The 12539-nt window shown below is 42.5% G+C and overlaps 1 protein-coding gene across 1 annotated transcript; it reads left to right on the plus strand.

Moving 5' to 3' along the window:
• Nucleotides 1–7013: 7013 nt before the first annotated feature.
• LOC148113849 (vomeronasal type-2 receptor 26-like) lies at nt 7014–10853 on the plus strand. Its single transcript, XM_087893459.1, has 3 exons — nt 7014–7039; nt 8104–8395; nt 10086–10853. The coding sequence occupies exons 1-3, from the start codon at nt 7014–7016 to the stop codon at nt 10851–10853; spliced, it is 1086 nt and encodes a 361-aa protein (XP_087749585.1).
• Nucleotides 10854–12539: the final 1686 nt, after the last annotated feature.

Genomic DNA, 12539 nt, shown 5'->3' on the forward strand with positions numbered 1-12539 from the left:
AAGGCTCTGATGATCGTGTGGCGCAGCTGGGCATGGGGGCGGGGGCAGGGATTTTTGCTACCAGTTCTCCAAACTGCCCGCCACCATTACTACCTACTCACCCGAGCCTGGAGCATTTCACCCCTGATTTAGCATCAAAAACAGCGATATAGAGCAGTATTGCACCTGTGCGAGGAGGCGGGCCCACCTGCAGGTTGCCACTACCGGTTCACCTGAACTGGTCCAAACTGGCTGAATCCCACCTCTAGTGATGTGGAGTCTTTCTCATATGCCTTAAAGATAGAAAAAAAGCAAACCATTAAAAAAAAAGTTGGGGAAGGAGAGCCAACCTTTTACTTCTGTTGCTGCAAGTGAGACATTTTTTTTTTCAATTACAATATTAGAATGGCAACAGAGAAGCATCCAAAACAGAAGAAAGAAGAATAGGTTCATTAGAGCAGACTACAGAAAGGGGAATTATGCCAGAGGTGTTGCAGAAAATGGTGGAAGACTTGAGCAAGAAATTGTCTGAATCAGTGAATTAATTAAGAACTCCCCAGAACTCCATACTGTTAAGATTGGGTTGTGATCTGCATGAGGCATTGGGACAGTGGTGAAATTCAATTTTTTTTACTACCGGTTCTGTGGGTGTGGCTTGGAGGGTGTGGCTTGGTGGGCATGGCAGGGGAAGGCATGGTGGACAAAATCTTCATTCCCACCCCACTCTGGGGCCAGCCAGAGGTGGTATTGCTGGTTCTCCGAACTACTCGAAATTTCCGCTACTGATTCTCCAGAACCTTTCAGAATATGCTGAATTTCACTCCTGCATTGGGAGAAACTAAAACTTCTTTGTTGGATGTTGTTAGGATATTGGAAGTCTATTCTGCAGCATTACTAATGCCTTTCCAAAAATAGGCATAGACAGCTTTAAAGATGATATTTGGCTATTTGTAATGAGTGTAATCAGTGATCATCCTAATCCATACTATTGAACCAGTGATGGGTTTCAAAATTTTTTACTACTGGTTCTGTGGGTGTGGCTTGGTGGGCATGGGATGGCTTGGTGGGCATGGCTTGGTGGTCATGGCAGGGGAAGGATACTGTAAAATCTCCATTCCCACCCTACTCCAGGAGAAGGTTCCTGCAAAATCCCCATTTCCTCCCAATCAGCTGGGACTTGGGAGGCAGAAAATAGATGGGGGTGGGGCCAGTCAGAATTTTTACTATCGGTTCTCCAAACTACTCAAAATTTCCTCTACTGGTTCTCCAGAACTGGTCAGAACCTGCTGAAACCCACCTCTGCACTGAATCCTGACCAATTCAAACCCTTTTTAAGTGGGAATTGGCTTCCTCCATGAAAAATCTTGAGGGATTTGGTGAAGGATGGAAACTTCTGTTTCCCTATGTGCCTTTGCTATTGGACAGTTCTGAATTATACTTCTAAAGTTCTAATATTCAAGTTTATGTTCTGAGAATGGTTACACATGTTTTCTTTTTGACATTTTATAAATAAGCCTTGACTTTAAGTGTGCCATTATCGCCCCTGTAATTATCAAATGAAGTAGAACTCTTCTCCTTCATCATTCAAGGGAATTCAATAGCTAGATTAAAATATTACATTGATACTTGTTCCAAAACCACAGAGATGGAGGTAGAGCCAAAAATTGGATTCAGCTACATGAACTCATCTTTATTTTATGTTATATTAATGAGTTGCTGGTTAATTCAGGCTCTGTTGCTCAAAAACTGTTTAGGATGGGAGATACCGTTGGATGCTTTAAATGTAAAATTATTATATTTTATATTGAGATGTTGATATTTATTGCAGTAGTTTTAGAGTTTCTTCCAAAGATGATGTGCATTTTTACTTTCCCCATTTGCAACATCAGTGGGCCTCTTCCAATTGTTCACAAGTATTATCAGTCTGGAGATTTCATCATTGCTGCCATTACTTATCAGCTCTTTTTCCTTTCACCTGAGGTCACTTTTCAAAGTCTTCCTGCGCATGAATTGCTCGTTCAATATCTGTAAGTGTTTTCATCATCGCCTCCTTCATTATCTTCATCATCATTATCTTCTAGGTGATATTCTTTAGTCGTGTTTTGTTTCTTTCACATTTTGTGCTCACTGTGTTGTACTACTGCTATTAGCAATTGCCTATTTAGATGCTTCTGAATTCCAGATTCTTCCAGTGGTTTCAGGTAAAATGGAACCAATAGCCTGGCACACTTCTTTGCCCCATTTTTTTTTTCTGAATATGGTCAAAGGAGAAGGAATTATTATAGTGGAAGATCTCTGAAGGTGATCCATAAGGATGCCAAGGATAAGAAATGAAAGCATTCTGTAAAATTAAAGATGAATATTCCCATTTCCCTATCAGGTTTCTTGAGTAGGACAAAATTAAGGTGAATGAAAGTTACCAAATTCCATATTAATCTGAAAACTTACTTGAAATTGTTTGAGAACATTATGATCCTATAGATATATGTGGTATATGAGTTCCTCTATCTTTTCTATTACTTTGTAAAAAAAGGTTTTCTTTAGTTTTTTTAAAAAAAGTCTTGCAACTATTTCTTTGAACAGTAATGTTTAGATTCCTGTCCTACCAGATATTTAATGGAATCTTTCCCAACAAGGTCTATATAGTTAGCCAAGAATAACAAAGATCTACAGTACCAAAGAAATCATTGTGCTCAACACCATCTATACATATTTGAAGTCCAGAATATATATACAACTCTGTGCTGCAATTTGGGAGAGTTGTTGCTTTTCAGCAGGATACAAAAAGCCCAGAAACTTGTGAATGAGATTTCACAGAACTAGGGCTGAGGAACAACTTAGCTTACATAGGTGGAACCTGGAAAGAATATGCACATAAAAGCCTACGAAAAAAGAAAAAAAACACACACACACACACACACACACACACACACATATATATATATATATGTGTGTATAGTTAATATTTCGGGTTTCTTCCCGTGTAATTGTGGATATATCCCTAAAAGGGTAGAAGCGACGTTTCGGCAGAATCCCATCTGCCATCATCAGGCTTATGCCAGTAGTCATTTTGCACTAACTGACGTTGGAATTTCAAATCTGGTGCTGGTATTCTGGGATGGCTCCACCTTTTCATTCTGATTGGTTCTATTCCATCCCAGAATACCAGCACCAGATTTGAAATTCCAACGTCAGTTAGTGCAAAATGACTACTGGCATAAGCCTGATGATGGCAGATGGGATTCTGCCGATTACATAAACAAATATATATATATATATATATATATATATATATATATATATATATATATATATATATCTTTTTCGTAGGTTTTATGTATATGTCTCTGTTCTACCTACGTAAACTCATCACATGTATCCTCCTTGTAAAGGTACAATATTTGTTTTTTTTTTCTTTTTCGTAGGTTTTATGTGTATGTTTCTTTAGCCAGGCAATTGAACTTTTCTGGTTTATTTAAGAGTTAACAGTATCAGAGTTGGAAGGATAAGGATAAGGATAAGGATAAAGATAATTTTATTTCTATACCCCCACTCTTCCAAAGGACTCAGGGTGGTGTACAGCCAGATAAAAACACAATACAAATATCACAATTTAAATTTAAAAAATTATTAAAAGTATTACATTTAAGGCCAAAATTAGGTTAAAAACCCAAAAATTTAAGAACTCCGAATTTAAAACTCAATTATGAAGCTAGCCCTGCCTGTTAGAAGAGCAGGGTCTTAAGAGCACAGTGGTCAGAGATCTTGTGTATGTCTGGGGGCAGTTCATTCCACTCCCCCTGGGTGTCGCCAGCTGACATAATTTGGCTGATGGCACCCTGAGAAGTCCCTCTCTGTGGGAGCGAACTGGTCAGTGGGAGGCTATCGGTGGCAGAAGGCAGTCCCATAGGTACCCAGGTCCTGAGCCATGGAGCGCTTTAAAGGTGGAAACCAACACCTTGAATCGCACCCAGAAGACCATTGGGAGCCAGTGCAGCTCACGCAGGAGAGGTGTTACATGGGTGCATAATTACCCGTGCGGCCGCATTCTGGACCAGTTGGAGCCTCCGAGTGCTCTTCAAGGGGAGCCCCATTGAGGGAGGCTCAACTACTGTAATGCATAGAGAGCATTACAGTAGTCCAGCCGGGAGGTAACAAGGGCATGAGTGACTGTGCGCAAGGCATTCTGGTCCAGAAAGGAACGCAACTGGTGTTGCGTGCATCCAGGAGGATGCCCAGATTGTGAGCCCTCTCTGTGGGGGGCTATAGACAGCGATGGCGTCATCTGACTATACCGGGACGCCAGTAGACACAGCCACTCGGTCTTGGAAGGGTTGAGTCTGAGCCTATTTCTCCCCATCCAGACCCGTACGGCCTCCAGGCAGCGGGACATCAAGTCAAGGGCATCATTGGGGTGGTCTGGGGTGGAGATGTACAGCTGAGTGTCATCAGTGTACTGATGTACCCTCACCCCAAAACCATGGATGATCTCGCCCAGCGGCTTCACATAAATGTTGAACAGAAAGGGCGAGAGGACCGACCCTTGCGGCACCCCCCAAGTGAGGCGCCTCGAGGTTGATCTCTGCCCCCCTGCCAACACAAACTGCGAGCGGTCGGAGAGGAAGGAGGAGAACCACTGCAACATGGTGCCTCCTATTCCTAACCCCCTCAACTGCTGCAGCATGATACCATGGTCAATGGTATCAAAAGCTGCTGAGAGATCTAATAGGACCAGAACAGAGGAACAACCTCTGTCCCGAGCCCTCCAGAGATCATCCACCAATGCGACCAATGCCATTTCCATGCTGTACCCCTGTCTGAAGCCCAACTGGTAAGGGTCCAGATAGACAGCTTCATCCAGGTACTGGGGGAGCTGTCGTGCCACCACACTCTCAACAACCTTTGCCACAAAGCGAAGGTTGGAGACCGGACGCTAATTTGCTAATACAGCCGGGTCCAGGAAAGGCTTCTTGAGGCGGGGCCTCACCACCACCTCCTTCAAGGTGGCAGGAAAGGTCCCCTCACTCAGAGAAGCATTTATAATTCCCTGGAGCCAGCCTTGTGTAACCTCCCGGGAGGCCAGTACCAACCAGGACGGACACGGGTCCAATAAACATGTGGCAGCACTAGCCTACCCAGAATCCTGTCCATGTCCTCGGGAGCCACAGGGTCAAACTCTTCCCAGATAATGTTCTCAAGACCTACCGTCATCTCCTCCCCCTGGACTCACCCAGTCGGAGTCCAAGCCTTCTTGAATCCGAGCAACTCCTCAGCTCGACCCTGCAAGGGGTCTTCCAGTGCTCCCCTCTGAAGAAGGGAACAGGTCACCCTAAACAGAGCGGCTGGGCGGTTCTCTGCAGATGTGATAAGAGCGGAAAAATAGTTAAATTTTGTCGCTTTTATCACCACTAGGTAGGTCTTGATATAAGACCTCACCAGTGTTCAGTCAGATTCAGATTGACTAGTCCTCCAGATACTCTCTAGGCGTCTTTTCTGATGTTTCATCTCTCTCAGCTCCTCGGAGAACTAAGGAGCCAATTGAGATCGACATTGGGTCAGAGGCCGCAAAGGCACGACATGGTCTAAAGCCCCAGCGGCCGCCCTATCCCAGGCGGCCACCAGGTCTTCAGTCCAGTCATGTGCCAGAGTCTCAGGAAATGACCCAAGCTCCATCAGGAACCTATCAGGGTCCATCAGGCACCTGGAACGGAACCGCGTGGTTGGTTCTATCTCCCTGCGGCAAGGGGAAGTGGTTCGAAAGTCTAAGTGAAGGAGGGAATGATCTGTTCATGACAAGGGCTTAATATCTAAATCCCCTATTCCTAGATCATTCAACCACTGACCAGAGACAACAATCAAGTCCAGAGTGTGTCCTCCTGTGTGAGTGGGGCCTTGAACTAACTGGGTCAGGTCCATGGCCATCATGGAAGCCATGAACTCCCTAGCTGCTTCTGATGTCTCACCGATGGATGGCAGGTTGAAATTCCCCATGACAACGAGTCTGGGGGTATCCACCGCAACCATGGCAATAACGTCGAACAGCTTGGGTAGGGCTGCCGCCACGTGATAGGGAGCCAGGTACATAGTCAGTAAGCCCATCTGCACCCCACGACCCCACTTCACAAAGAGGGACTCACATCTGGCTATCTGAGGAACAGTGGCCTTCCTCAGGCAAAGACTTTCCCTAATAATCGCCGCCACCCCCCGCCCCTCCCCTAGGCCCTCGGCTGATGAAATGCATGGAAACCCAGTGGACACATTTCTACGAGCCCGCCCCAGCCCAACCAGGTCTCCGTAATCCCTGCCAGGTCCCACCCCCCTCTAATAAAAGGTCACAAATGAGGGGGGCTTTATTAACCACCGACCTGCCATTACACAACATCAGCCAAGGACCCAGGGCCTGAGATCCTGTGCAACCCGGAAAACGAGACACACATTGGGGGCCGGAATACGCAATCGCTTGCAGACAGCGCGTGCATACCCCCCGAACATGATATGGCACCCTGCGTCCGCCATACCCGCCCCTCCCACTCACCATTTCAATTGAGCTGCCCTTCATCTCGCCCCCGGGCACCCCATCCCCGTCCCCTCCACTGCGCCCATCTGACCCACCACCCCCTTCAGTGGCTATATGCCCCCCCCCCAGGTCCACCTCTACAACCTGCTCCCCCCTCCCGAGTCCCCTTAAAATTTTCGTTAAATATTTTGTTAAAAAACCTCTCAATCTATGTCCCTTAAAACCCTTAAAATCCTTAAAATCCTTGTGCCAAGGGACAAGGGACCTTGGAGGTCATCTAGTCCAACCCACTGCTCATGCAGGAGACCTGTACTAGGGATTTGAACCACCAAACAGCTGACCTTTCTGATCAACAAGCTCAGTGTTTTAGCCACTGAGCCACCTAGTCAGGTTATTCCTTGAAAACATTTTGCCTCTCATCCAAGAAGCTTCTTCAGTTCTGACTGAATGGTGAGGAATAGAAGAATTTATATTCTTTGCAGTCATCTGTTTGTTAGCACTCTGAAGGTCAGTCAGGATGGTCACTGAAGATTTACCTTCAGAGTAAAAGGTAAAGGTAAAGGTTCCCCTTGCACATATGTGCTAGATGTTCCCGACTCTAGGGGGCAGTGCTCATCTCAGTTTCAAAGCTGAAGAGCCAGCGCTGTCTGAAGACATCTCCATGGTCATGTGGCCGGCATGGCTAAATGCCAAAGGCACACAGAATGTTGTTACCTGCCCACCAAAGGTGGTCCTTATTTTTCTACTTGCATTTTTTACGTGCTCTCGAATTGCTAGGTTGGCAAAAGCTGGGACAAGTAACAGGAGCTTACCCCGTTATGCGGTACTAGGGATTCGAACTGCTGAACTGCCGCCCTTTTGATCGACAAGCTCAGCATCTTAGCCACTGAGCCACCACATCCCTACCTTCAGAGTACTAAGTAGAAGATGACTGCAAAAAATATAAATCCTCTTTTTCCCCACCATTCAGTCAGAACCTTATTGGATGAGAAGTGAAATGTTTTCAAGGAAAAAAAACAAACCCAAAAAGTCTAGTTGCCTTTTGAAAAACACCTTTGGGACAACCATGTCCTAGATCCGTGATGGCGAACCTATGGCACGCATGCCACAGGTGGCACATGGAACCATATTGGTGGGCACCCAAGCATTGCCCTAGCTGAGCTCCAGCATGCATGTGTGCACTGGCCAGCTGATTTTTGGGCCTTCTGGACTCACTGGAAGTCGGTAAATGTGCTGTTTCCGGGTGGGCCTCTGGGGGGGTGAGGCTGTTTTTGCCCTCCCTAGGCTCCTAGAAAGGCTCTGGAGACTGGGGAGGGCAAAAAATGGGCCTACCGGGCCCACCGTGCCATCACATGCCAAAAGCGGGGGGAGCATGGGGACTCATGTGCGCATGCATGGGGGGGGCAGGGCACATAGAATTATGGGTGTGGGCACACACACGTGTGACTACCCTGCACTCCCCCAGCTTTTGGCATGTGATGGCAAAAAGATTAGCGATTGAGAATCTCCATTGACATATTGGTGAGACTGTATAAAACAAGAAAATGGAAGTGTTGTTGGGTTCTAAAGAAAGCATAAACCAATGTGTTTTATTATTCTTGCTGAAGGTTCCTTACTCATAATTACCAACACACATTGGCTCTGGCATTTGCTATAAAAGAGATCAATGAACGTACTACAATTTTACCCAATGTCACCCTTGGTTTCCACATCGCTACTGACAATTCTCTGGAAAGCACAACATATCTTTTAGCAATGGAACTTCTCTCCACAAAAGACAGATTTATCCCTAACTATAAATGTGATATCAAGAACAGTCCAGTAGCTGTAATAGGAGGACAACAGAGAAAGACCTGCCTCAACATGGCAATCATGCTGTACAACTATAAATTTCCACAGGTGAGAAAAAAAAATGAAGCAAAATTAATTTATTCCTGATGGAAAAACAGAATAAGAGAAAGACAGAATTGGAGGGACATTGTAGATCTTCTAATCTAACCCCCTAAGCAGGAGATCCTATACCAATTTGGACAAATGGCTCTTTTTAAAAATCTCCAGCGATGGAGCACCCACAGCTTCTGGAAGCAAGTTGTTCCACTGTTTAATTGTTTTCACTGTCAGGGAATTTCTTCTTAGTTCTAGGTTGCTTCTTTCTTTGATTAGTTTCCATCCATTGCTTCTTTTCCTGCCTTCTGGTGCTTTGGGAAATAGGTTGACCCTTTCATTTCATGTATCATTTCATACAATTAGTTCAATTGTCATTTCAGAAAGTAGCATGGTAGAAAGCGTTACTTCAATAATTAGGGGACTGGAGGCTAAAACATACGAAGAACTATTGTAGGAACTGGGTATGCCTAGTTTAATGAAAAGGAGGACTAGGGCAGACACGATAGCAGTGTTCCAATATCTCAGGGGCTTCCACAAAGAAGAGGAAGTCAAGCTATTCTCCAAAGCATCTGAGGGCAGGACAAGAAGCAATGGGTGTAAACTAATCAAGGAGAGAAGCAACCTAGAACTAAGGAGAAATTTCCTGACAGTGAGAACAATTAATCAGTAGAACAACTTGCCTCCAGAAGTTGTGAATGCTCCCACACTGGAAGTTTTTAAGAAGATGTTGGATAACCATTTGTCTGAAGTGATGTAGGGTTTCCTGCTTAGTCAGGGGGTTGGACTAGAAGACCTCCAAGGTGCCTTCCAACTCTGTTATTCTAATTCTAATTCAGTGTCTTTGTTCTTCTGAAGATTCTTGGAATGTTTCATTAATATAATACATTCCTCTTGAGATGGAATATGCCTCCTACTTCTTTCATTAGAACTTCAGTGCTTGGTTATTTTTCCCTTTTTCACATTCTTCTTCCAATGTACTCTCCTCCATACCACACTGCTCATTTACAACTACCAATGGTCCCCATGATACCCTTTTTTCCAGAAGTATCCCAAATGCATGAACTGGAGGTAGGAAGCTGATCAATTTATAAGATGGGAAGGAAATACCCCACTGTTTTTAATGCTCAACATACAGCCTTTCCAGATCCATACTGTAAAGCTGATAAGGAGCACTTTGGTACCAATCCCACTCAAATGATAAAATTGAGTTATATAGAGATGTGGCTCAGTGGCTAAGATGCTCAGCTTATCAATCGAAAGGTTGGCAGTTCAGCGGTTCGAATCCCTAGTGCTGTGTAATGGAGTGAGCTCCTGTTACTTGTCCCAGCTTCTGTCAAACTAGCAGTTCAAAAGCACTACTTTTGAAAAATGAATTTTTGTAAAAAATGCAAGTAGAAAAATAGGGACCACCTTTGGTGGGAAGGTAACAGTGTTCTGTGTGCCTTTGCCATTTAGTCATGCTGGCCACATGACCACAGAGATGTCTTCGGACAGTGCTGGCTCTTCGACTTTGAAATGGAGATGAGCACCGCCCCCTAGTGTCGGGAACGACTAGCACATATGTGCAAGGGGAACCGTTACCTTTTACTAGAGATTCCACATATTTATCCAGAGTCCCAATAAGCATTCAGATATTCAAATTATTTCTTTGATGAAATCCCCTGTTTGCCTGTATTATATTTTTAATTTAGATCTCATACAGATCAGTTCCATCGATGAATTCCCAAATGAGACCTATCAGTTTAATGGAATACTATACTTATTGTTACATTTTGAATGGACGTGGGTAGGGATCGTTTCCATGGATGAGGGCAATAAACAGAAGTTCATTCAAAATAGTCTTCCCATGTTTTCTGAGAGAGGAATCTGCTTTGAGTTTATAGAATCTGTTACTAAAATGAAGTATGGTAATGAAGCTGCTGAAATGATTGAAGAGACAGATAAATTATATCAAGTGATCATGAGGAGTACTGTCAGTGCAGTGATCTTGAATGGTGAAATTTGGACCATAACGACTTTGAGAATAATGATCTCTTTATTAGATTCTGAGGATATTTCCAGGGAGAGAAAAATCAAAATTTGGATCATGACAGCCCAGATGGAATTTCCCTCCATTTTGATGCAAAGACAGTTGCCCATTGATTTTCTCCATGGTGCTCTTTCTTTTGCAATTCACTCAAAGGAAGTGATAGGGTTCCAACAATTTATTCAGAACAGAAACCCAAACTTTGAAAAAAAAGATGGTTTTATTCAAGATTTCTGGAAAGATGCGTTTGAATGCTCATTCTCCAGTGATGTTACAGATGGGAACACTGAAAGGATCTGCACTGGAGAAGAGAAGCTGGAGACTCTTCCTAATTCTGTCTTTGAGACCACCATGAATGGACATAGTTACAGCATCTACAATGCAGTCTATGCTGTGACACAATCTCTGAAGGCCATGCACTCCTCCAAACTCCAAGCGGGTTGAATAATTGATGATCACCATGGCAGTTAGTGCTAATTCCGCTAATTTTGCTATTGCAAAATTCAAGAAAGACATAATGCCTTGCTCTCTGTAGCAGAGTACAAATCAGGGAGAAAAGGTTGCAATCTTAGACTGGTTAAATCATAGTCAATCTTTAAAAAGAGTTATATTTTTTGCATATAATATGAAAAGTAATTGACACATAATTTTGAGTGCCACCTGGTAATGTTATGTGAAATACATACATATATGCACATAAATCCCTGTTAATGCTGTTCCAATGGTGTTTCACATGTTCATGTTATCCCTATAATCTTGGATGGAAGTTGGATAGAAGTTGAAAAAGAATTACTTTTAAAAAATGTGCAAAGTCAAAAATACATGGACACATTTGAATATATGAGATAGAACTGGTATTGCATATTAAATACATAATATTGTATTTGACCATTTAAAATTTAAAATGTTTGGAACAACCTTCTAACTCAACAGCATTATTATTTGTCAGCATCTCAACTCAAAATAATTGTTCTACAGCAAGCATTGATGGGAATATGCATTTTTTTTTCTAAAAGAAAGTCAATCAAACATCAGGATTAAGTCTAGGGCCTTCTTGAGTTATCATACAAAGTTTTAGCTGCTAAACTATTTCTCATCTCTGAAAATTATTTTAAAAAGTCATTAAAACTATTTGATATATGTATTCCCTAATTTTCAACATTAGATACAGTAAGTTGCAAATGAGAAAAGAATCTTGTGAATGTTTGAGTAGGGTTCCTTCAAGAAATGAACAAGTTTGCTAATAAACAGATAAGATGGACATTTTCTAGGTTTTCAAATGATCTTTTCAGTGTTTCTTACAATCAGCCCCCAACTGGAAAGGAAGGAGTATTGTCAATGGTGAAGAAATTTGTCTGGACTGCATTTCAGTTCCCAATTCTGGATCACTCTATTGAACACAGCAATATGATCTGTAGGATTTTTCCTTTTGTGATAAAATTCTCATCTGAAAAGTTGTCAAGTAGTGTAGATTTGACTGTTCATTGAGCATAGGCCAAACTGAGAAAAGCAGGTACACCTGTGCCATTCAAGGAATCCTGATAATTTTTTTCTTCATTCAGCTCCACCATTTTTTGAGGCAAAAAGATTGACCCCATGGCTCTCCCAGAGAAGTTCCTCACCATTTCTGAGAAGGAGATTATTTGGCCCCACATATTTAATCAGGTGTGTTTCATAGTTCACTTTTTGTGAAAACTTTAAACCATTGATGTTTTAATGAGGTTTAAAAAGGAGTTAGCTTAATTGTTTAACAGACTAATTTTTCTTTTGAATGAGATACAAACAGAACCAACTGTTGTTAGGCCCACTGCAAAGCTCTCCCAATCTGTGGGTTTATATATTTTAAGAAATTTCTACATGAAACAATCCTTCTTATTGAAACAGAATATATTCCTTTGGATGTATTGAAATATATTTGAAATTTATTTATTTTTATTTATTAATTTAATTTCTCTACCGCCCTTCTCCCAGAAGGACTCAGGGTGGTGTACAGCCAAAATAAAACACACAGATATAAAATTTAAAAAACAATTTAAGAAATATTAAATAATTTGGCCCATATCTAATTAAAATAAAACTACCCGTTTTGGACATTTAAAAGTTAAAAGTTAACAATTAAAATTTAAAAAT

This window comes from Pantherophis guttatus, chromosome 4 (genome assembly GCF_059756535.1).
Source record: "Pantherophis guttatus breed Tessera chromosome 4, ASM5975653v1, whole genome shotgun sequence".
In the NCBI taxonomy this organism is placed as follows: domain Eukaryota; kingdom Metazoa; phylum Chordata; class Lepidosauria; order Squamata; family Colubridae; genus Pantherophis; species Pantherophis guttatus.

What these genes read in the sequence shown, in the direction of transcription:
- LOC148113849 (XM_087893459.1), top strand. Translation starts at nt 7,014, where the DNA reads ATGGTCACTGAAGATTTACCTTCAGA. An exon ending in ACTGAAGATTTACCTTCAGA is followed by an intron (nt 7,040 to 8,103) that starts GTAAAAGGTAAA and finishes TTCTTGCTGAAG; the next exon opens with GTTCCTTACTCATAATTACC. An exon ending in ACAACTATAAATTTCCACAG is followed by an intron (nt 8,396 to 10,085) that starts GTGAGAAAAAAA and finishes GATCTCATACAG; the next exon opens with ATCAGTTCCATCGATGAATT.